The sequence below is a fragment of the Chelonus insularis genome, unplaced genomic scaffold (assembly GCF_013357705.1).
Source record: "Chelonus insularis isolate UGA/USDA-ARS -01 unplaced genomic scaffold, ASM1335770v1 contig_131_pilon, whole genome shotgun sequence".
Taxonomy (NCBI): domain Eukaryota; kingdom Metazoa; phylum Arthropoda; class Insecta; order Hymenoptera; family Braconidae; genus Chelonus; species Chelonus insularis.
Window position 1 is genome coordinate 2,815,641 of NW_023276372.1, and position 23,380 is coordinate 2,839,020.

The window sequence follows — 23,380 nt, forward strand, 5'->3', positions numbered from 1 at the left end:
ATTATTCATTTTTAATGTTGAATTTCCCGCGATTTAGTCCTTTTCATCCATTGGTTCACCAATTCAGGATCAAAAATCAAATTGAACCAATCCACATCCGTGTATGGCCCATCAACAAAATCTAGATTTCTAGCAAAGTACTTTCCTCAGCAAATGTACTCATTGAGTTTTCTTTTCTCCCAATGTCATCGATTCTCTTTCTCAGGGCATGGCCACCTCGTGTTTCAGGTAAACACTCTATTATTTTAATTATCATAAAAATTAATTTTTTTTTCCTACATGTTGCATTTTAATTTGAATTCAAAGAAGATAAGATTGTTTTGATATTTTTTAGTAATGTAGATGAGTATGGATTTGAGAGACCATCGAATTTCGACTATGAAACTTACGAAGAATTCATGTCAGAATACTTGAAAGTATTGGCTAAAAGGGCAAAAAAATGGGCTGAATTAATAGGTGAAGGAAAATCATTAGATCGCAGTATTACTATTAAACGTTATGTCCGTAAAGGCATTCCTGGAGATCACCGAGGGATGGTAATGTACTATTTATTATTTTAATTCTATTAATATTATTTGATGAAATATGATCATAAGTTCTATTTTTTTTTATATAAAAATCATCTTTTATAATTGCGTCAATATTTTTATGGAAAAATATATCTAGTAAAGCTTAAATGATGATTAAATCTAAGCATTTAGAGGAGTATGTGTCACATATGTATTGTGTAAAATAGAATGATGATCACGTTTCATGATAATAATGCAAAGTAAATAGTGAGTAATTTTTATAATAATATTTTTATTTCATCAACAGAGCGAACTTCATTCGACAGATATATTTTTTCAAACGCAATTCTATTTAAACGCTTTTTAAATCTAAAACAAATTCTTTTCTTTTGACTTTCTTTTTTTTTTAGGTCAAAGTTTAATTGATTATTGTCTCTATTGTATTTCAGGTCTGGTTAGCAGTAAGCGGAGGGGAAGATTTGAAGAATGCTGACCCAAACCTTTACCAGAGATTACTTCATGGTCCTCACAATGAGCAGGTAGCGGAAATAATCAAGACTGATCTTCCGCGAACATTTCCAGATAATATATTCTTCAATAATACTGTTAACCATCAGCATCAACTTTACAATATTTTACTAGCATTTGCTCATCAAAACGAAGCTGTTGGCTATTGCCAAGGTTTAAATTACATAGCAGGATTATTATTATTAGTGACAAAAAATGAAGAAACCGCATTTTGGTTACTGAAAATATTAATAGAAAAAATATTGCCTGATTATTATACTCCAACAATGGACGGATTGCTCACAGATATTGACGTTTTAGCTGAATTAGTTAAGTGGAAGATACCAGATGTATTCAATCATGTTACCCAGTTAGGTTTACCCTGGGCAGTTATAACAACCAAGTGGTTTATATGCCTTTTTGCGGAAGTGTTGCCTATTGAGGTATAAAAAATAAATCCAAGTATTATCTTTAAATAATTTATTGCATCTCTAACGATTTATTTTTTTTCAGACAACACTAAGGATATGGGATTGTCTTTTTTACGAAGGAAATAAAATAATATTTCGTGTAGCTTTGACTCTTATTAAAAGAAATAAAGAAAATTTATTAGCGTGTGATGATTTTGGATTGTTAGCGGATTGTTTTAAAGGTATTACGAAGGATAGTATTGTTATACAATGTCACGAATTTATGCAGGTAATTGAAACAATGAAAACCCGATGCTAATTGTATTTTTTTTTTTTTTTGCATTGACAATAATATTTATATTATAATTCTAGAGTATTTTTAAAGTACCTGGATCTTTACCTGGAAACACAATCGCAAAGCTGCGAGCAAAAGTATCTCAGGAAAGAGCGATGAACAAAAAATCTACCGTGCAACGATAGCGCTTATTGAATTATTTTAAATGTGGATTGCATCATGCTCTAGTCAAGTCAGCATTATTCTATATATCTTTCATTGAATCATTGTGCAATTTATTTTTCATGTTTATATACACGTAAAAAGGATATTTTTGCTGGTAAATAATTTTACATTATTGACAATTCTTTATGAAATTATAATTTGATGTATAAAATTCCTACAGATTTTAAATTATTATATAATGTTAGCAATCTGAAGGGACTATTATCGGATCGTCTCTTATCTTTTATCTAAATCGCTGGATCGATAATTGTAAATGATATTTAATATATTGGATACAATTTTTCTTATTGAAATATTTTTATTAAAATATTAACTTATTATTTATTCACACAAATAACCGAATAAATATGTACATAATTTTTTTTACCTAATTTATATAACAGTCACTATTTATTGAGCAAATCTTTAGCTTCATTTATTTTTGCTGCTATATAAGGCGATCCCCCACGATCTGGATGATTAGCACTCATTATCTTTTTAAATTGTTCCTTAATTTTGCCTTTGCTTGCTGAAGGTGATACTCCTAAAATCAGACTAGCTTCTCTCTTCGTCATTGTGGGCTCAAATCCTCCTTTATAATATTTACTGTTTGCTAATGACTATATGTATAACAAATTTTAAACGTTAGCTAAAATTATATTCAATAATATGAATATAAGATAAAGTAAAAAGATAAAAATTACTTGTGAATCTAGTTTTGGCAGAGTTTTATAAGCTTCAGACATCCTTTTAGAAAGCGTTGGCATTGATCTCATAATATAACGGCCTGTAAATCCTACTACAGCTAATCCTACACCAACTACAACTGCTGTACTTGCCTAAAAAAATAATTATTCAAATTATTACAAATTTAATTATCGTTTAAAACTTTAAATCAATATCTAGTATGATAATAATAGTAATTTTTCATCACATGTTGCAATGAAATTTAAGGTTATAATTGTGTACATATCATAGATAACAATTATTTCGATAAATTACTTTACAAGAAGCAATCAATAATATTAAATTTATATTATACATTAAATAAAAATAGCTGTCAATGTAATTATTTACCATTTTAATACAGAAATGTGAAAAATTAACAGCTGCGTAATCGAAATGTAATAAAACTTTGTAATCGTATCACTGTCGTTAAACTAATATTGAAAATCGAACTAATAAATTGTTTTTTTCTATGTCATACGAAATTTATATACGTCCATTTGGCACTGTTAAATAAATAGTTATTTTTATATTTAGATACTTTTTCTAATAATCAACTTTGTTAGAGAATAACAGAGTAATCAACTGACTCCTTTTTCAATACATGAATGAAAATACTCAATCGATAAAAATGGTTTAAATAACTAGATAATCTGATAGTTTTTTAATGCCACATAGTTGCTAATATTTAAACATTATAAAAAACAATTATACAATTTTGTAAATACTCTATTCATTTAATTATTCAAAGAACAATTATTATATCATTATTTAACTAATTCTCTTGTCTTATACACAGCTGAATGTATAGGAAGTAGTATTTTTTATTTCAATTATAGTAACTTTGCTATTTTAATGTTTAATACTGCGAATTTTTTATTTATTTACATTTATTTACTCTACAGAAATATTTATAACAATAAGTCAAAAAAACAAATCTTTCCTAACAGTCAATCAAAAAATAATTTTGAACAACTTATAATTCTTCAACTGTCCATCAATTGATCAAGCGAATACTCTCTTAAAGAAAACAAATAAGGTTTTTACACGATCGTGTGAGTAAAATACGTTATAACAAAGTATCGATAATTCTATTTTGATATGAACTCAAACTTTTACACCCGCTTTTCATTTGTTTAAACACGTGCTTATTGGTTAGAGATCAATTGATCATTCACGCATTTAGTAAAGTTACATTGTCTATTGGCTTAGTCACTAGTTATCTTCACTAATGGATCAAATTTCTAATGCATTAAGCTACGTGATTTTTACTAATCCTATAAGTGCTACGGTTGGCGATTTAGTAAAAACATCTGCAACATCTGTAAGTTCATTTTTATGTTTAAAATGTTTTAATTAACATATAAAATATATCTTTCTCTGTATAGATTATCACTTACTCTGGATTGACTCCTAAAGTAGAACCTAAAATGATACCACCTGAACCTTTGTGGAAACTTGCAGCATCTGCTGGACCATATCTAAGACTGGCAGGAATCAGTGGAGCTTCTGCAGTCATTCTTGGCGCTTACGGAGCTCACAGTAAACTAATGAATATTCTAATAAAGTTCTAATATTACCTATCGACTTTATAATTTATTTTACAGAAGAGTTCAAGGATGAGCAGCTGAAACAAGTATTTGATACCGCAAATCGATATCACTTTTATCATTCCCTAGCTATGATTGGATTATCTTTATGTAGAAAGCCATTTTTGGTTTGTAATTAAATGCAAAATTTAATTCTATTTTTCACTTCTTTTAATTTTTATGGATATTGATATAGAAAAAAATACTAATAGTTTTATATTTACAGACTGCTACACTTTTACTGTCAGGCATGGTGATGTTTAGTGGTACCTGTTATTATTATGCATTTACTGGAGATAGACGTTTCAGTATGATTACTCCTTATGGAGGCATATGTTTCATTCTCGCTTGGTTGAGTATGTGTATCTAAATAGTTTTAATGCAAATATCACATAAGTACGTATTTTTTAAAATAATGTATCGTACGTTTTATTACGTATAAATATGTAAGAATGTTATTAAAGATATATTGAAAACATAAGAATTTTTCTTTTATTTTACTTGAATATTGACTAAATGATATAATGGCCATGAGGAGAATAAATTTTTAGAAATAGGCGGAACTTATTGAAACTTTTCTTGCTAAAGAGTTTATTAAAGAATTTCAAGAAAAAGAAAAACAAATAATATTTTCAGATATGAAAAGTGGCTGAAGATAATAATTGTTATAACATTGCCTTACTTTATAAACAAAAGCAATTTTCCATCGTCAGACAAAAGAACTAAAAAGTTAACATGAAAATAAAAATATCTAATTAATTCGATGAATTTACTTCTAATATTAATGTACATAGACGTTCGGTAAATATAATAAATTATTATAAAAAAATTCATACAACTTCATATGAATTAAGGTCAGCATTAGAATAAACAAAATAATCCATATACGATATCATTTTCTTAAAAGTGATTATGATAATGGTGAAGGGAATTATTTATAAATGGTATGTATGCTTGGAGATATTATGATCATGAAAATTCACCATTAATGAACTATTTTTATTAGAGTATGCAATTAATTCTAAGCCAAACAGTCTGACGATGATAACGGCACCCTTATGTAACTAAATAATGATTTCGCTACCTTATCTTTACAATAGCAATGAGAAATAATATTTAATAGGCTAATAATTATAAGTATTATAATAATATTAATTATTCCATTAATTGTAACTCATAAGTAAAATTAAACAGCGTTGCTTACGATATTAAACAGTGCTCGATAAGCTCTGCAGAATATCTGGCAGCAAATAAGAGATCGATTACAACACAACGAGCAAGAAACATGGAGTTATGATTTTGTTTGTTTTCAAAGACGTAAGTTTTCTTACAACTATCAATTATGCGCATTTTTTAACGCACCACAATTAATGATTTTTCATTAATCATCAATATGATACTCTAATCTTGACCGTCATGAGCCAAGAGAGTTGGCGATGCACACGAATGGAGTACATCGCTGATATAAAACTTCACTTAAGACTTAATGATCGTTCTCACACTCCTACAATATATAATTCCATTAGTATCAGTGCTTCGTGGCTGTATGATAAAGTATTTATATAGACTTACGTATATCAAACTATGCTGAAATAACTATTTTTATTTACATTCTGTTTTTTTTTTCTTTTCCTTTTTTATTAATCGCAGTACATACCGCAGATATAGCTTTTCTCACTTTCAAATCGAAATCGACAATGAAAAATTTGACGATTAATCGACTTAGTTTTTTTACCTATCAAATTAACTTAAATTATCTAAAATTAATTACAACACTTAGGTCTTAGACCAAACACAAATTTACATTTTATTAAAAACCGCATCAAGACAAGTCAAAATGACGAGAATTCTATATGAAATCAAATGAATTCAAAAAAAAATTATTCATTATGCTTTTTACTATATTATTACAAATAGATAATCTTGGAAAATAAATAATAATACATATTAAAAATGCAACAAAAACAATTTCTTTGTTGCAAAATTCTTAATAATTTTACCATGATGATCATAATGTTGGCAACGATGTTGAAAATTATTTTTAATATATATTATCTTCCAAGATATCTGCATATGGTCCCTATCCTAACAGGAGGGATTTTTGGAATCCATTTCTAGGACAGATGGAACGAATGTTGGCCTTCTTGCGCAGCTATTCGTAGCTTTTCTCGCATTATTTCTAAAGTAGTATAGTCCGGCAGTTTAAGATAGTTGACACATGTCATCACAGATGGTAGAAAATCATCTGTCTTCATTGAAGGATCAAAAGTTTTACGTACTATTGTTAATGGTGGGCTTAAACTCTTGAAGCCTAGAATAATACCAATGAAAAATGATTAATTAAGTTAGAGAAAAGTTTTTTCATGTTTTCATAAAGATTTATGAGAAAGATCGAGTTACTTACCACCAACAGGCAAACGTGGAGATCCCGTAACAAACTGAATAAATTGTCTTTGTTCTTCACTATTATATCCCGCCATAACTTCAAACAAAAATCGAATTGCACGAGAATCTGGTGTATAACCATGATCAGTTCTACAACACTCCATAAGAGTTTTGACATCCCACTTTCCACCACTTTGTCCATGACCACAAAATACTGCTTCTAATTCTTCAGGGAAGAATAATCTCAGTTGATTTGTAGGAAACACTGACTCGAAACCTTCTCGAAATGCTTCCATTTGTCTAAATACCCCCTCATAGAGGAACCAATGGACCACAAGCTGTAAAAATAAAATTTGTGTCAAAAAATGTGTTCAAAATAAAAATTCATTAATCAATAATTAAAAAGTTTCTTACCTTAATATATTGGTCCAAATTGTGAATAGTCACAGCTATTTCACTTCCTCCTTTCCTGAGTTCAATATTCTCATATCCCGGTAAAACAAAGACTAATCCGAGATCATTAATAGGACAATTATCTAAATCAAGAGATTCAATAAGTTGTGCTCTTTCATGAGTTCGTAAAGTTTGATCTCGTTCAATGGCCTCTCTTCTTCTAACAACATCTTGAAGCTTACTCAGTGTACGATAAAGATCCGGACAAATGTGAGCAATATCAGCCAATGTAAGAGTCTGTTCTTCTCCTAATAACCATCGATAGAATGTTAAGCTGAATGGTAAGTCAATCATTCTTGAATCATAAATAGCCTTAGCCATAAACTTTCCCAAGAATTTAAATTTAGCTTTAAGCTTTGCAAGATGTGGAACCTTAGTATTCCACGGTGTTGGTTTAGTAAAGAGTCCTTTCAAAGTATTTACATAACCAGATTCATCAGGGCTTGAACTACCGTGCCAGAGTTCCAGATCTGCCCGTTGTAGTTCACGAGAAACTAGAGCGTAAAATTCAAGTGTTGGACCCAGTCCAGTACCAACTTCGTTAATATATTGCACTTCAAGTAGAGCTTTACTAGACGCTAAATCTTGGATAACTTGTTCTGCTTGTTTAAGAATATCTGTTCGAGAGATAGTCCGTTTTCTTCTTTCTAAACGTGGTGTAACACGTTCTTGGCTATCTGAGCCAGATAATTCCGGTGCTGAATCGAGGAGTCGTTGTAAAGCACGATCACGATCGAATGAAGTTGCGTATAAAAGTAGTTGCCTTGTTTCAAACGGAAACAAAAATGGACAAACTGTTGCGATTTGTTGCAACCAAGATGGTAAATTACCAGTCATGATAACCAAAGGATCTTGTAATTGTCTATTAGCTTTGGCAGCAATTTTATTATTGATAAAATCTTGTGGAGACAATAAAGCTGTACTTTTTATATGAGGGAACAAAATACCCCAGTGGCGATTTAAAGAATGAAGTAGTCGTAATAAACATAAACCATCCAATGATGCATCAGAAATTGTCACTGATGGCAAAACTGCTGAAAGATATGGAGCAAGAGGGCACTTGGGTGGTGGAACTGCTCCTTCTAGCCAAAGGCTATCTTCTTTCCTCTTGGAACTTATTTTTGTACTTTTACCTTTGCCTTTTCTACTTGAACTACCTTGAGAGCTAGAACCTGGTTTGGGTGATACCGACGCGTCTTCCTCAGGCACTGGTCGATAATAAATTGTGTGAGTTTGAACCCATACGGCATCATGACCAAGAGGTGGCTCACTATCAGTCTCAGCCTCGGAATGATCCATTCCTGGGCAACTAAATTGTCTCACTGCTTGATAAACTGTCATATTAAATGGTAATATTTCATCTCCAATTAAAAATTGTAATTTGTGTTTAGATCCTTGACTTATAACAACCGCTGCTAAAGTATCATCGATGTCATCTTCACTATTTTCATCATCACTAACCATAGACTCAGCATCACGAATTCTTCCATAACCTCGAACCATCAAATAACGTTCAATAGCCTGAACTAATGCGAGTGGATCAATTTTCACTGTACCACCTTTCCACTGTTTCAAATTATTACAATCAGGATGTCGTTGAAGGTTGCATTTTAATTGGTGCGTATTGAAAAATTTCAAAGCACTTGTTCCGCCACGTCCTGCACCAGAACCTGCTGGTAAATCATGAACTTTGACTGGGAATTGTTCCAATTGCGCAACACAACTATTGAGTTTACTAACAAGAGCTCCAAAAGCTCCAGGATTTAAATCAACAATATTTCCGTCCTGTTGCATTGTAGATTCCGCGAATAACTTCCAAAACATTCGTAATCTATCATAACGATTACCCGGTGCATCAGTTGTAGTTAAATAATTTAAAAGAGCTTTAATTAGACCACTATAATTCATTTCAAACGGTGAAATGTCACTTTCAAGCACTATATCACGTAGTTCTGTTAATGCTGATAACATTTCATCTAACTCATTTGATTGTAGCCGTTGAATTGCTGCGGTAAGACGTGATAACACTGTGAGAGCTGGATGAGTACATGGAGCATCATCTTGATACCTCGATAAAAATTGTGAAGCTTGTTCACGTACCCATGCCTTGGCTTTATCACGATTTCCACCAGTTAAACTTGGATTACTTGGTGGTTTTGTAAGGCTAGATGATGAAGTAGAATCCCTTTTTTCACCTGAGCCACTTGAAGTTGAAGACTTTCTACCCCATCGAGCTGGATTTAAATTACCCAGAAATCTATTATTCTTTGGAGTAAATCCAGTGAACAATGACTCAGGTTGTTGATTTTGCTGAGGTGTAGTATTGCCCAAACGTGCGAGTCTTCCTTTCTTACTCTGCCGTTTTCTCTTTAGTACATCTCCAATTCTTCTAAGAAAATTTTTTAATTAATTTTCGGACAAAATAATGGAAATAATTCTAATTAAGTAGGAATAAAAGGGTTTGCTGTTTAAATCAAATCTAACCCAGAAAATAAATATAAAAAGATTAAACCCTTATTCTACCTTTCATGAGCTTAATAAGTTATTACTTACAGATGAGCACTTTGTGGTGTAGTTGCTTCTTGAATATTTGTACTCAGATCACTTTTGCTACGAGTTTCCATTGTTGTTGCAAGATTTGGCTTTAGTTGGCTTGTCGCTAGTGAGCCAAATAGAATGTTTCCATTAGTGGTTGGGGAAGCAACAGGGGTCATTGCACTACTAGAAGACAATGTCATAGCTGAAGAGAGTGGTGTATTGGATGGACCCGGTTGTGGACTAGGTAATGATGTACCTGAAAATATAATAAAACAATTACGATAAGTTGACTTCAGAATAAAGAAAAAAATTAATTAATTAACCTCTTAATTAAAAAATATAATATATTACCAGAAGAGCACTTGGGTGGTGAGACGCCAAGAGGGACCTCAGGATCGGCCAATTGTCGAATTTGATGTAATACTCCTTCTCTATGGAAATGTACTCCAAACACTTGAGGCAACCTTTTCATTAAAATACTAGCCATTTGTAATGCCCCTATTACTATTCTAAGGTCTTGAGACGCCAACATCCCAGCTATGTGGGATGATACAACTTGATTTTTTAGCACGTCCTTGAGAAGATCAGTAGATGCATAATATACCATACGTAATAGTGCACGTAAGCATTTACATTTTACAGCAGGCCCTGCAGAGCTACTATACACTTCATAGAGAACAGAAAATAATGTTCTAATGAAAGATACCAGCCATTCATTTGTTTCAATCACTGGTGGAACAACATCCATATTCGATGAACAAGTAGGACTCTTATTCTCAGAGTGATCCGTCATCACTCGACGGAATATACTTCGAGCCATACCGATGTCTTCATTTATTTGTTTCATTGTTGTAAGATCGATCGTATAAGTGCGACCTAAAGTAGAAAGACAAATCTCATCTTCGCCATTTTGAAACGCCATCTGGAAGAAAATAACACCGGAATTAATTAAATTTGTATACAAAATAGTAAACATTATAAAAAAAATTAACATACTTCAATGATTCGTGAATCAATGGTGCTAAATGGATGACAACAATGTCTTTCATCACGCCATTCCCAATGAACAGTTTCTTGTTGATTATTCGTTCGTTCAAGTAGACTATTTACACTAAATATTCCATCTGTAGGCAATGGAGGCATCAACTCTTCGATGAGACATGTTATTTCAAACCATTCTTGAGGAGATCGTGGTACCAATTCGACATCTTCCGTTTTTACTTCAAGAGAACCAGTCAGTAAATAGCTTAATGTGTAAGCTATATTTTGTTGAAGCAGCAGTTGGGCTAAATCGGGACACCGATTTGATATCACAGAGAGCATTCGTAAAACAGTGATGAAATTATTAATACTATTAACTGGAGGTGTAATCATTAACTATAAAAAAAAAGGTACCAAGTTAATGCATATCACATCAATATTTAAGAAAAAAATTAATATTTACTTACCAATTGCTGAAGATTTTGCAATAACTCAGGAGTAATGATTTTATGCAACATCACAGGATCGTGTTGAAAACTATCAACTAAACGACTGAATGCTTGGCAAACACATTCGACACTTTTTTTATCTTGATTTGCAAGTCTACTTGTTAACAATGTCAAGCTGTCAGAAACTAAGTGGAAATCGTCTGGATGAAGATTTTGACAGCAATTGGCGGTAATTGTTAATGCAGCACGTTGAGCTGTGATGTTGAAGAAATCGACGAATTTTAAACAAGCACTTACACCACCAGCATGAAGGATTGTCTTACTATGTCTTCGTGATAACATAGCAAGAGCTGTTAGACATTGTTCTGCAACATCCATGCATTCAATAGATTCTAATTTCTGGAGAAAAACTGGAACTGCATCTACTACAACCGTTGATGATCTAGGTAATGCTTCCATCATATATGTGAGTGCTCGGCACGCGTGGGTCATGATGACGAAATTGTGCTCGATTCCTAAGAGATTTATTAATGCTGCAACAACTTGTTTAACTGGGAAACCAGTAAGAGTGTCTTCATTTCCCATAACGAGAATTTCTCCCATTCCTATAACTGCTTGCAGCTGTTCTCCTTCATCATTTACGGCTTGTAAACCTGCTAGAAGCTGTTGTGCTTTTGCAGCTGAGCTAGCTCCCATACTACGATTGAGCAAATGTTGCATTCTTGGTCCTAAAGCTCCAAAAACGTGAGGAGGAAGACCCCGTGCTTCAAGAAGAGCTTGAAGCCGGCCAACTTCTCCGTCATCGCTTTCGCTGTCACCAGTTGTACCAGACATTCCAGATGGACCTCCACTAGGAGCAGCTGACGTTGCACTGGCAGTAGATTCTTCTTCACCAACTGAAGAAGTAAGAGGACCTCCCGGCGTTACTGATGCTGATGCAGATGTAGGTGTAGTGGTATTGGTTAGTGAATCACTTGTCGACATAACCAATCCAGTACTAGCAGAAGTACTTGTTTCTCCTCCTGCTGATTTGCGTGCTCGTGACAGCGAGCGATGTCGAGAACTCGAACAAGATCCCGTCGTTGTATCTTTTTTATGATGTTTCCCAAGAGATTTGCCACTCGTTGTAAGCTCCTTTGGTTGATCACTAGACAACTTTACTCGTGATCGTAACAGATGTTTATGCGTTGGATGATGGTGCGTAGAGTTGGCACTCGCGGAGGCAGACACTGGGGGGTTTCCAGTGGACGTCGTTGTAACGCCACTTGTGCCTGCCCCGTCATGTGCCAACGCACCCCCTCCACTCTCCACAGAGTTACTAGCTGCGTTACCCACTCTGATGCTGGACTTCACACCCAGAACTTGACTACCCGTTCCACCGTTTATGTAATTTCCGCCACCACTTTGTATTTTGGAACCTAACATTTCCAAAAAATAGCTTTTTACTATTGCAAAAAAACGTTATGCATTATTATAATAATGTCCTCATATACAAGTAATAATATTGATTAAAATTTGAAACATATGAATTATATTTACCTCGTCCTCGAGATGTAGAAGGATAACTAGTTAAAGAATTACTGGATGACGGCGTTATATTAACTTGACTAGCCGATGATTTTTTGCTGTTATAAATATTATATATATTGGCCAATGATACTTCGAAATTACTAGTGCTTTGAACAGTTGGATTCTGTGGAGCACGAGAACGAGTTCGAGAAGCTACACAATCAATAGGTGCAGAATTAAGTTCAGGTAAAGTGCTTTTTGCAGCAGTTTTTCTTCCAGAGTTACTACTACTGATATTGTTAGAAGAATTTTGTGCTTTCAGTTGCTTCCAATCAGTATCTGAAAGTTTTATAAGCATCAATGAGCATTTGTGATTATTAATAAACAATGGGTTATTGATGAAGAAAGCTAAAAACATACCAGCAAGCGATCCTACACCACCTCCATGATTTTTACGTTCTCCCTTTGCTTTACTTTCTCCTTTAGATGAATCGATTGAGCGCCGGTGAACGGGGATACCACAAGTTTGAGAGGGTTGTGAATCAGTCTGTTTGCGACGTTTTTCAGCGAGTGTTGCAACAACAGTTCCAGCTCCCTGTCGCTTTCTATATCCAGTAGTGCTACTATTTTTCCCCCTTAATTTAGAGGCGTCTGCTGAAGCACTAGCCTTCTCTACAGACCCCCCGAGTGACGACTGATCTTGTTGATCTGCCATAGATTAATCGACGCATGCCACTATTCTGTCTGTAAAAAAAAAAATTCTCCAATTTTTATTTTGAAAATAGTATTTTTTAACTTCATCACGTTTCTTCTAATTAATTAATACAGAAAAAAAAATCACGAATTATTTTGAGGTTATAACTCATTTAAACATTCTTTATGAATTAATCAAAATTTAGTTCAATTGACTTGAAGATAGACTATAATTTAAATAACAAAAATATTTTTATACAATCACATTGTTATTCTTTAAACAAAAAATTCACTCTAAATAGATAACTTTATCTCGCATAGTAGCACTTTCCTTCATGATTAGTGTGGTTATTTATATGGATAAAAAAAAAATGTAAATATAAAACATAAAGAAACAACAAAAACCAATTACAGCGGTGATATGTCTGGTCTTTTTCTCAGGAGAAAAATTTAATTTCCAATGATGATCCAAGTATGAACAAAATCTGACGAATCACTGTACACATAAAACTATCAACTGCACTCGGATGTTTCAAGAACGGTAATAGTGTCCTACTACGAAAAGTAAAATGTAGGTGTATAACAAAAGCCCTTACTCACAGACCTCACAGAGACAGCAAGCCACCATTTGCTTGCTGGTAAAGTAATGGAGGACGAGTTGGTTTCTCCCTCTCTCTTTCACCGATTCTCTTGTCGCCAGAACCCGAGAGCTCTGGGATTGAGAGGTATAAAAGAGGGGGGAGGGAGAAAATCAAGGGGACGAGGGAGGATACGAGACGAGACGATTGTAGATGTCTACATGCCAAAAATATTGAATAGGTTATCTTTATGTAGGTATTATTGTGGAAATGGTTACCTGAATAACGAGAAAGCATACGCGTGGCATGATGAGGCTGAAGTAAATGGATTTCTTTGCAATACTCTGCACTTCTATGTGTGCAATACATACAGTGTCGAGACACGATGTGATGTATAACACACAACAGTACACACATGTACGAATGTAGGGGGTAGTGTCTATATGGATGAAGAAAAAATGACTCACACAAAAGCAACACCAAGTCACTACCCCATCGAGTACTGTCGAGGTCGTCGACGAGGCTCTACTGAGCTCTATCTACTATCAAAATGTGCGGGTTATCAAGCTTAGGTTGGTTAGGATTGGGGAACCTACGGGAGGCGCTCCGCCCACTTGATAAAGAACGAAAAAAAGCAAGAAGGTAAAAAGATGATGAAAAAAATGTCAGACACAATCACAGGCGTTATAAGTGAAGATAAAAGCATTGAATCTTTAGAAAAAGATGATGAACAAGTAAAAATAAGTCTTACCATTACTCCCTCGAGACTCGAGAATTAAACACACTTGATTGTAAAAGAAAATAAAAGAAAAACTTGAAACTATAGATGATGACGAACCACTAGTTGGTCTTGGCCTCAGACGGCCTTTCAGTACGTTTAATTATTTCACCAACTACTTTATTCTCATCATACATAATATATAACTGTAATTTACACTTATAAACACTCAAAATAATAGCAATTTGTCCAGTATATACGGTTATAATTTAATTTTTACGTGATTGTGTAAAATACTTATAAATTACCTAAGATATCACTGCGCAGGTGTTAAACTCACGACTGACTTCGAAATTCTGATAGGCTTGAAGTGCGTGCAATGTGTACGCGGCGTGTTCACTTTATTTTACAGTGTTGCCACGTCATTTTCCGATTGCGCGCGAAAAATGACAAATTCAAATAAAAAAAATATCGATAAAATGACGTAAAAGCAAAAAATGACCATGAGGTTAAGGAAAAGGTCAAAACAGACTAATTTCAAACTCATTGGGTGTAGATTAAAGAATTCAGAATAATAGTTTTTAAAAAAAATGATCCTATTTAAAGGGAAAACACGACAAAAGCGAGGCATTTAATAGTGAAAATTAACTAACTTATGAGATGATAGATATGACAACGTTGATATTCTAACAGCTGTTTGATGCAGGTCCTTTTGTTCAGTCTCGGCCTTCAAGTACGACAACCGATTGGTGGAAATTACAGACGACTTCTTATTGGCTGCTGATTTGTATCTAACTGACTTAAGACAATAAAAGCTCGTGTCCATCAAAACAACGTACTGCTTTTGATGCAATTGAATCAATAAATTTTAAAATAAGCAGAATTTATGATGTCTATCAGCAACGACAAGTCGCATAATATGTCTTATCGTTCGATATGATTCTGCGTTTTATCTTCATCTATGTGGACTTACCGAAAAAGGGAGTTCCTTGCAGTAGAACTCTTAATTACGCAACACGAGACACAAAAGTACACGTGGATATATAGACGAACTGTCAAATGGAGAAATTTTTCTTGATTGCCATCAGGTTTAGAATGATTTTTTTTTCTTTACTTAAAATCTTTCAACACTTTGACAAACCAGAATTATCCAATCTTCTATTCAGTTCTGACTTTTCTGCCAGTTTTTTCAGTGAACCTTCAAACTTCCGTAATGGAGCCGCCTGCTGACTGAACTACGAAGCACACTTTAAACTCGCAATTGTCCTACTGATTACTCAATGGATAAAGGATTTCTCAATTTATTATATTAAATAGATCTAAAGAATATTATAGATATTGTACCAAAGACAAAAATTATTTGTACCCATTTTAAAAGCAAATTGTCTGTAAGCTTTCTCTCACAATAATCCTACGTTATTACAATTAGTCATATGAATTTGTTCAGTATTTTTGTCAGTTAGCAATGGAAGTACTCATTCAATATTCAAGGATGAAAATTAAATATTCCTACACTTTTTTCAATTGCAAATATTGTTTATGTTTATTCTAAAACTCTAGTCTTTAATAATTATTCATTCGTTTCAACTAAATAATCCAATACTATCTATTTGTATTCAACAAAAATTTCTGATATTTCTTAACTAACAAATATTTATTTTATTTTGTTATTGACAGTTTTTAATTTCCATGCAGTTATTTTATTTTTACCCAAAATTTTTCACTTTTCTCATTTTTCTACATGCATGAAAATAAAAGTATGAAAATTGATTGAATTTTATTTTCACTTTTAATAAAGAATGGTATTTTTCTAAATATATGTCTTTATGAGGGCATTATAAAGTTATTTATAAAAAACATTACAAATAATTTTGGTTATGATAATTAATATTATAGTTAATTTTATTATCGTCTTTTTCTATTATTACCATTAATGGTGTCATTTATTTGAGCACTTTATTAATGTTTCTCACTACTATCTTAAGTAAACAATACTATAATCATTCAGTAAAGAATACGCAATGTGTCCGGCATCCATTCAAAGACATCACTCATCTATAAAAAATGTTTCAAGGGTACATAAATAAATTAATATAATTTTGCTATTTTTTTTAGTATAATTCAAACTATGTTACGTTTCCTTATCGATTCCATATAACAATTGCTTGAACGAATCTTCATTTATTGTTTCTAGAGATAGAGGATTATCTTCAATATATCTTTCCTTGAGGATACCATCAATTGCGTGTTTTATGTCTTTATGCAGGTCGGTTGGAATTTCCCTTAAAGTCCTAAAAGGATCATCTGGCCTCATAAAAATATCTTCGTTCGTTGGTGATGATAATCTTAGTTGTTTCATTTCTACAGATGGAGAAAACAAATTGCTACGAGAATTATAATTAGTAACAGGTAAATCAATTGCTCTTGGATTTATGAATAAATTTTCTAAAGCTCTATTATTTCTCTGAGACAATTCTCTGAGAACATTATCACCATTGTCCTGAGATATTAGATTTACTGTAGAATTTTTTACTTCCCAACTATTTATTTTACTGTTTTCATTTCCATTAATTTTATTGTTATTACTAGCATTATTCAAGTTCAAATCACTTTCTCTTTTTAAAACTGTTTGTCCATCACTATTGACAATCAGAATAAATTTGTTCACCTGATTCGGATCTATTGAAAGAGGGGGATCTGATAGTAAAGGAGTTTTTTCTCTGCTTGTAAGAGAAAGGTCACTATTTTCATTGGTAATCTTGGTAACAGGAAGTAAATGAGACTCTGATTGTTCTAATGACTCACTGGTGTCTACTGCAGCTGGACATTTATGTGTTCTTTGACTGACCTAAAATGAAAATTCAAGAAAATGATTCATTTCATTATTCTTCGAGAGTTGCAATCTATTATAATTCTTTTAAATGAAAGTTTAGAGATTCTCTTCAAACAAACATGTATGTATGTATGTATGTATGTATGTATGTATGTATGTATGTATGTAAATTTGTGGATCTTTGTTCAACACAAAGATCATGTTGATGGACTTTACACAATTATTTATTCTTCTAAATGTTACTTTATCAACAATTACTAGTGAGACATGCAACTTTTGCCTTTCTATTAAAAATAATTTCTCGTGCTAACTGAAGAGATAAAATAAACAATTACACAACATTATTAAAATAATGACCTTGTATCTAAAGCTCTTTCCACAAGCAGTACAAGTATAAGGCATAACTCCTGTATGGATTCTCCTGTGAACCAAGTAAGAAACACGCTGTCTAAAACATTTTCCTAGAACAAAATTGATATTTATGCTTAATTATTATAATATAATTCAATTTCAAAAGTATAATAATACGTTTATGTTTCGGAGAGCACTTACATCAATAATTTAAAGATTAATCCATGCCTCACACACTGTATTAGATGTTTATACAAAATAGAAACACCATTAGTAGTATTAACTGAAAGCAATAAAATTCATGGAGTAGCAGCAATAATGAAGTACAATAATATAGTGAATATTCTGATGATTACATACCACAAGTCTCACATGCAAACGGCTTTTCTCCAGTATGAATTCTCTCATGGTTATGCAATGTTGAAAGCTCTTTAAATGATCTTCCACATGTAGTACATGTATGAGGCTTATCGTCCTTATGATATAATCTATGCTTGTGATATGATTGTTGAAAGGTAAATGTTTTATTGCATATATCACATTTGTAGGGCATTTCTCCAGAATGTAATCTTTTATGCTTTTTAAGAAAATATTTTGTCGTAAACATTTTACTGCATACATCACACTCCCATTGCTTAGCTTCGTGCGTTTTTAAATGCTGAGTTACGTGTTGCTCCTAAAATAGATAAAGATTATGAGTTTATAAAATAGTTTAGCTTGACGTAAGTATAGATTATGAAGAGTGACATTGAAATTACCTTACGAAAATTCTTCCCACACGTTGGACAATTAAAGCCATTCCTACAGCCCACTTGATTTGAATCTTTCTCATTGGATAATAGTCCTGTTAATTAATTAATACACATGTCAGCTAATTTGTTTAATGTTTATTTTATTCTTTAATTACAACTATTTAAGATAGAAAAGTATGATAAAAATAACGTTTATTTGATCAATTATCTTATTGATGTAATTATAAATTATTTTTCTATTTAAATAAAAAAATTTACCTGAATTGTAATTAGTATGAGCAACACGCATATGAACCATCAAACTTCCTCGTATTTTAAATACTTTGTGGCATAAATGACATGGATAGTTTTTTAATAAAACTTCAGATTTAACATTAACATCATTTTCAGCTATCGTATGTACTAGTTGTTTATGTAACATCAATATATTATAATCAGGAAAGTGAAAGCCACATAAGTTACATCGTTCTGTTTTCTCTGAAGACGCTAAATTTCTCAATGACTTTAAATGAGGTAAAGCATGAATGTCATTATTACTGAAAGAAGACGACACTTTACGTTCACCTTTCTTTTCTTCAGGTTCAATAGAAGTTGGAGCGTGACGAGTATCTGGAATGTGCAAAGTCAACTTTTTCGAGTCAATTTTCTTATCTGTTTCAGCTGAAAGAACTTGATTCTTCAATTGATTTGATAACATATTTTTACAGTTTCCAATGTTTACTGAAGACTTCAAAATACATGTTGAATTCTCTCTGTCAGGATGAAGCAATAAATCGTTTGTCCACGTCGATGCCAGCTGAAGAGCATCACGTTGGTGTGGTTTATTAATAGACGTTGAATTTTCAGCTTGTATCACACATGGGTTAGTGTTATTCGATGATAATAGTTTGTAGGATTCTAGATTTTGCTCAAAATTGATTGAACTCGATTGATGCAATAATCGTGATTGTTTATCGAAAATTAATTCATTTGAAGATTCTTTTGAAGTACTTTGAGGAACAAAATTGTTTACATTGGCAGTATCTTGAGGCTTATTAATTTTTACTTGATTTTCTTTGGGTAATTTTGATGATTCAAGAGTGTTGATAGAATGACCAAATAAATGAATTGTTAATTTTTCTATTCCTAGAAGCGTCTCATTACAAATTGGACACATTAATGGACGAGTTGCTACACTTACAAGACCAATTCTCAACGAATCCAGTGATTCAAAACTGGGTCGCGCACATAAAGGACAAGAAAATAATTGTGGACACATTTCTGTGGATCTTAAATTGAAATATTATAAGTAAAACATTACTTTGGATAGTGAATTATTTTTAAGTATATTTATTTAAATAACAAGGTTGATAAAAAATAAGTATTCAAATAACTTTTTGAATTCACTCAACATGTTTCACTAGTATTACTATAATTATCTCCAACAGTCACTCTTGAGATGTAAAGACTATAGTTAAACTTGACCTAATTGGTACACTAATTGTAATTATCACGTCTAAGAATTCAATTTATGTAAAAAATAAGAATTTCAGGACATGGGAAGTATGTTGAATTATTTTTTGTCAATATACGACTGAGCCTTAAATATGTCTGCTACTGGTTAAAAATGATTTCAGGGTGTTTAGATTATTTTTAGATTACCGGCGGGATTTTTAAAAAAGTTATTTAAAAAAAGCATTTCAATTTTTATTTAATGAACAATAATAATCTGGTTAACACCATAAAAAAAGTAGAAAAAGCATTATTAAAATTAATTCAATACTTAACATTTATATGGTAAATTATCTTTACAGCAATATTCTCGTCCACCTGACAAATGAGTATTAATCCACTTGTCAGTGCAATTTTTCACAAATAGATATGCTTTTTCTTTATGACAATCACGTTTGAGGGCTCCACAAATAATTGCAGTACTATTCGCCATGTGTTTTGCGATCTATAATGATTGATAATAAATAAATTACCATTACAAAATATCCAGAGAAACTCTTTTCATTAGAATATTTTTGTTTACTCACCACATCAATACATTTATGGGTGCATGATTTCCTTCCAGCTGTAGTACAAGAAAATTTTCCTGATATTTCATGAATAATAGTAGGTTCACCCTTTGGTGGTTCTTTGCTTGATTTTTTAATAGATGGACTAACGAATATGCCACAAGTGCAATCAATTGAATCTTCTGTTATTGGTTCAACAGTTGATGAGATCACGTCTGATGAAGTTTTGTTTTCGTTGGCACAGCAGAGGTATATCCAGAGAAAAATTATTCCAAACTGCTTCATCATTATGAACTACGTAACGAATATTTTAAATCAATAATTTATGAAATATATAACTTAAATGAATATATAAATATTAATTCACTTACTTAATCAGGTTATCGGTCTCGTTAATAACGATTAAATGATGTACTGTCACTCAAATCAATCTCTCTTATATATTTCGTGTGAATATCGCAATAATAATTAAGCAAAAGATTGAACTCGTGGAATTTTAAACTTGCAGCGTTAGCAAGTGACCGTAAAATGTTTCAATTATGTAATAATTCACGTAAGTTATTAAATTATTATTTGAATTATAAATGATAATAATAAAAGGAAACGAAAACAATCCACTTGAAATATTTCAAACATTTATTCTAGGTCATCTTACTAAATCGATCAATGAAAACAAACTTCCCTTCTCCATCTAAAACAACTCTTTCAGAATTAGCTACGATTTTGTAACTACATTTTATGATCTTTCTGTTCGATAAGACTGTCACTGATATTTCAATAACATCTCCAGCATAACAAGGCTTTGGATAATTAAGTAGTTGATGAACCACAAGTGTTCCTGGTCCTGGTAATTTTGTACCTAAAACTCCGGATAAGAATCCATTTAATAAAGCACCGTGAACTATTTTTTTATCTGCGTTTAAGTGAATGGGATTATAATCATTAGTCAGCTTGGCAAAATTAATTACATCATCTTCTGTAACTGTTCTAATCATTGATACCTTCTGACCAGGCTCAAATTTCCGAGATAATTCACTTGAAGATGAACTCGACAGTTTTTTATGAGCTTGTAATATCTGAAGCTTTTGAGAAATATTCAAAAATGTTTTTATGTCTTTTAAATAGTTCATCGTAGATGATTAATTACGAAACAATTTCAGACGTATCAGTTGATGACGACTCTTCAGTATTTTGAAGAGTACTTTCTGGTTTATCGCAGTAATCAGTTACAAATATAGTTACTAAATTTTTGATACGCTTATTAGACGAATTAGATAGCTCAGTTAATCGATTGATTAAATCAGGTGTGACAATTGAAGCTTTTGAACTATTCGTAATTAAAAACATCAAAGTCGTTAGAGCAGAAAGCACAGATTCTTCGTCATTAGAGAAAATAAGGGGTAATATCAACTGTCTGCCCTGGTTTCGCAAGATATATGCTTTATTCAGCGGGTCTGAAAACAACGTCATTATTGAAATAATAATATTTATTAAGTAATAACTTTCCACTTACCTAAGCATAAATTACATATTCCGCCAATGGCATATCTGACAAGAATTTTATCGGGCTCTGAAAGTATGTGGAGAAAAAGATCAAGTATTCTCAGCTCTCTAATGTAATCGTAATTAATTGGATCATACGCAAAATTTGCCAAGTTGGCTAAAGTTTGTTTCTTTGCCTCTGTAAAACATTAATTTATTCATTTATAATAATTTTAAGTTATTATTTAATCAGCATACAAATAAAGAATTTACTTAAACGTATTCTAACCTCTGGATTTCGTGGTCTTAAATTCGGTAGCTAACAACTTTAAATAATCATATCGTCCAATGTTATTATATCCAGTACGTTCAATTAAACGTTTTTTTGTTGAAAACATTGTCTCACTCCTTATAATAGTATTTTTTCATCATAAAAATATGCAGCATCAATTGTAAACAAAATAACCTTCAAACACTCATCACTCGATCAGCTGATTAGTCTACATTCCTGCCATCTCAAGCCCAACAAGTGAAACAATTTAAAAGTAAAGCGGGAGCCGTCATTCAGTCCTTATTTATAACTATCGCACAATTGAAAGATGCATAATTTATGTATTTATGTATTTATAATCTTCTTTTCTCACTTAAAAAACTTACAAACATTATTTTTATTTCTTTCAATTATTGATTTTGGATACTTATATATTTCTTGGTAAAACCAAAGTCTTCTATTTAAAATTCAGTATTGTTTTTACTATTTTTATTTAGAAAAATATTTTTTTATCTATAAATATGTTTGTGTTTTATACCTACAGATTATTACTTTTCTTTCTCACAATTGAGGTTTTCAACGTCCTTTTTCACCACTTTTGTTGAATATTCTTAAAAGAGAATTAAAAATTACATAATTTGTAACTCAAGAAAATGTTAAAATGCTCATATCTAAAATTTTTATCATCTTGATTCAATATGTTTTATATAATTAGATCTTTCCGATGTTTTGACTCAAATGAATAATTTTGATTAGTAAGTTAATTCATGCTAACAAGTGGAAAAGTCAACGATATGTTACATACCTTTTTAATTAATTAATATAATGCAAACAAAATAAATAGTCTAATGATGAATTGTTTCAGTAGATTTATGAGTATGGTAATCATTACTTTAAATAAGATTGTCAAGACTAATTATAACCATCTTAAGTATTTTATAAGAATTTTAGTAAATTATTTTTGGATCAAATGAAGTTTATTTATTTTGCATTAATTTAGTCTATTATTGCAGAATCTCTTGCCGTTTGCAATTATTATATATTCTAATCAGCAACGCGTCAAAAATGCTCTGTGTTTCGGAAAGGAAGCGATGAATAAAGTAATTGGTATTCCTACTTAACATCACTTGACCTTTACCCTTCTCTA

General features: G+C 31.9%; 8 protein-coding genes and 1 long non-coding RNA gene across 19 annotated transcripts; 3 read left to right on the forward strand and 6 right to left on the reverse strand.

Moving 5' to 3' along the window:
- Nucleotides 1-114: 114 nt before the first annotated feature.
- Nucleotides 115-2,233, forward strand: LOC118074098 (growth hormone-regulated TBC protein 1). Its single transcript, XM_035095011.1, has 5 exons — nucleotides 115-228; nucleotides 335-536; nucleotides 959-1,459; nucleotides 1,530-1,715; nucleotides 1,799-2,233. The coding sequence occupies exons 1-5, from the start codon at nucleotides 209-211 to the stop codon at nucleotides 1,904-1,906; spliced, it is 1,017 nt and encodes a 338-aa protein (XP_034950902.1). The 5' UTR covers nucleotides 115-208; the 3' UTR covers nucleotides 1,907-2,233.
- On the reverse strand, nucleotides 2,225-3,255 carry LOC118074099 (mitochondrial import inner membrane translocase subunit TIM14). Its single transcript, XM_035095012.1, has 3 exons — nucleotides 3,003-3,255; nucleotides 2,630-2,764; nucleotides 2,225-2,545 (listed from the first exon to the last, which is right to left on the reverse strand). Exons 1-3 carry the CDS (start codon nucleotides 3,003-3,005, stop codon nucleotides 2,333-2,335), a joined length of 351 nt encoding a protein of 116 aa, XP_034950903.1. The 5' UTR covers nucleotides 3,006-3,255; the 3' UTR covers nucleotides 2,225-2,332.
- A 578-nt stretch (nucleotides 3,256-3,833) lies between these two features.
- Nucleotides 3,834-4,721, forward strand: LOC118074160 (transmembrane protein 256 homolog). The gene is made up of 4 exons (XM_035095150.1): nucleotides 3,834-3,975; nucleotides 4,040-4,193; nucleotides 4,259-4,368; nucleotides 4,467-4,721. The coding sequence occupies exons 1-4, from the start codon at nucleotides 3,883-3,885 to the stop codon at nucleotides 4,608-4,610; spliced, it is 501 nt and encodes a 166-aa protein (XP_034951041.1). The 5' UTR covers nucleotides 3,834-3,882; the 3' UTR covers nucleotides 4,611-4,721.
- Nucleotides 4,722-5,201: 480 nt separating this feature from the next.
- ctrip (E3 ubiquitin-protein ligase ctrip) lies at nucleotides 5,202-15,766 on the reverse strand. Of its 11 annotated transcripts, XM_035095144.1 has the most exons (11): nucleotides 15,518-15,766; nucleotides 15,198-15,339; nucleotides 12,976-13,299; nucleotides 12,586-12,894; nucleotides 11,065-12,491; nucleotides 10,613-10,993; nucleotides 9,968-10,538; nucleotides 9,632-9,872; nucleotides 7,040-9,467; nucleotides 6,645-6,963; nucleotides 5,202-6,551 (listed from the first exon to the last, which is right to left on the reverse strand). In XM_035095144.1, the coding sequence occupies exons 3-11, from the start codon at nucleotides 13,268-13,270 to the stop codon at nucleotides 6,355-6,357; spliced, it is 6,168 nt and encodes a 2,055-aa protein (XP_034951035.1). In that variant the 5' UTR covers nucleotides 13,271-13,299; nucleotides 15,198-15,339; nucleotides 15,518-15,766; the 3' UTR covers nucleotides 5,202-6,354. The 11 variants fall into 11 exon arrangements, with proteins under 11 accessions (XP_034951035.1, XP_034951030.1, XP_034951040.1 ...); XM_035095139.1 differs by lacking the exon at nucleotides 15,198-15,339; XM_035095149.1 differs by lacking the exons at nucleotides 15,198-15,339; nucleotides 15,518-15,766 and adding an exon at nucleotides 14,578-14,904 and having other exon boundaries at nucleotides 11,065-12,464.
- LOC118074161 (uncharacterized) lies at nucleotides 15,353-16,070 on the forward strand. Its single transcript, XR_004691184.1, has 2 exons — nucleotides 15,353-15,632; nucleotides 15,729-16,070. It is a non-coding gene; the product is annotated as an uncharacterized lncRNA (long non-coding RNA).
- A 310-nt stretch (nucleotides 16,071-16,380) lies between these two features.
- Nucleotides 16,381-19,836, reverse strand: LOC118074041 (zinc finger protein 239). The gene is made up of 6 exons (XM_035094932.1): nucleotides 18,739-19,836; nucleotides 18,487-18,572; nucleotides 18,089-18,404; nucleotides 17,735-17,838; nucleotides 16,680-17,392; nucleotides 16,381-16,599 (listed from the first exon to the last, which is right to left on the reverse strand). Exons 1-6 carry the CDS (start codon nucleotides 19,736-19,738, stop codon nucleotides 16,596-16,598), a joined length of 2,223 nt encoding a protein of 740 aa, XP_034950823.1. The 5' UTR covers nucleotides 19,739-19,836; the 3' UTR covers nucleotides 16,381-16,595.
- Nucleotides 19,837-20,118: 282 nt separating this feature from the next.
- Fcp3C (Follicle cell protein 3C) lies at nucleotides 20,119-20,991 on the reverse strand. The gene is made up of 3 exons (XM_035094935.1): nucleotides 20,852-20,991; nucleotides 20,499-20,774; nucleotides 20,119-20,416 (listed from the first exon to the last, which is right to left on the reverse strand). The coding sequence occupies exons 2-3, from the start codon at nucleotides 20,766-20,768 to the stop codon at nucleotides 20,243-20,245; spliced, it is 444 nt and encodes a 147-aa protein (XP_034950826.1). The 5' UTR covers nucleotides 20,769-20,774; nucleotides 20,852-20,991; the 3' UTR covers nucleotides 20,119-20,242.
- Nucleotides 20,992-21,085: 94 nt separating this feature from the next.
- Nucleotides 21,086-21,642, reverse strand: LOC118074043 ((R)-specific enoyl-CoA hydratase-like). Its single transcript, XM_035094934.1, has one exon. It carries the CDS (start codon nucleotides 21,608-21,610, stop codon nucleotides 21,122-21,124), a length of 489 nt encoding a protein of 162 aa, XP_034950825.1. The 5' UTR covers nucleotides 21,611-21,642; the 3' UTR covers nucleotides 21,086-21,121.
- On the reverse strand, nucleotides 21,589-22,442 carry LOC118074042 (armadillo repeat-containing protein 7-like). The gene is made up of 3 exons (XM_035094933.1): nucleotides 22,252-22,442; nucleotides 21,994-22,161; nucleotides 21,589-21,934 (listed from the first exon to the last, which is right to left on the reverse strand). Exons 1-3 carry the CDS (start codon nucleotides 22,358-22,360, stop codon nucleotides 21,624-21,626), a joined length of 588 nt encoding a protein of 195 aa, XP_034950824.1. The 5' UTR covers nucleotides 22,361-22,442; the 3' UTR covers nucleotides 21,589-21,623.
- Between the last annotated feature and the right edge of the window lie 938 nt (nucleotides 22,443-23,380).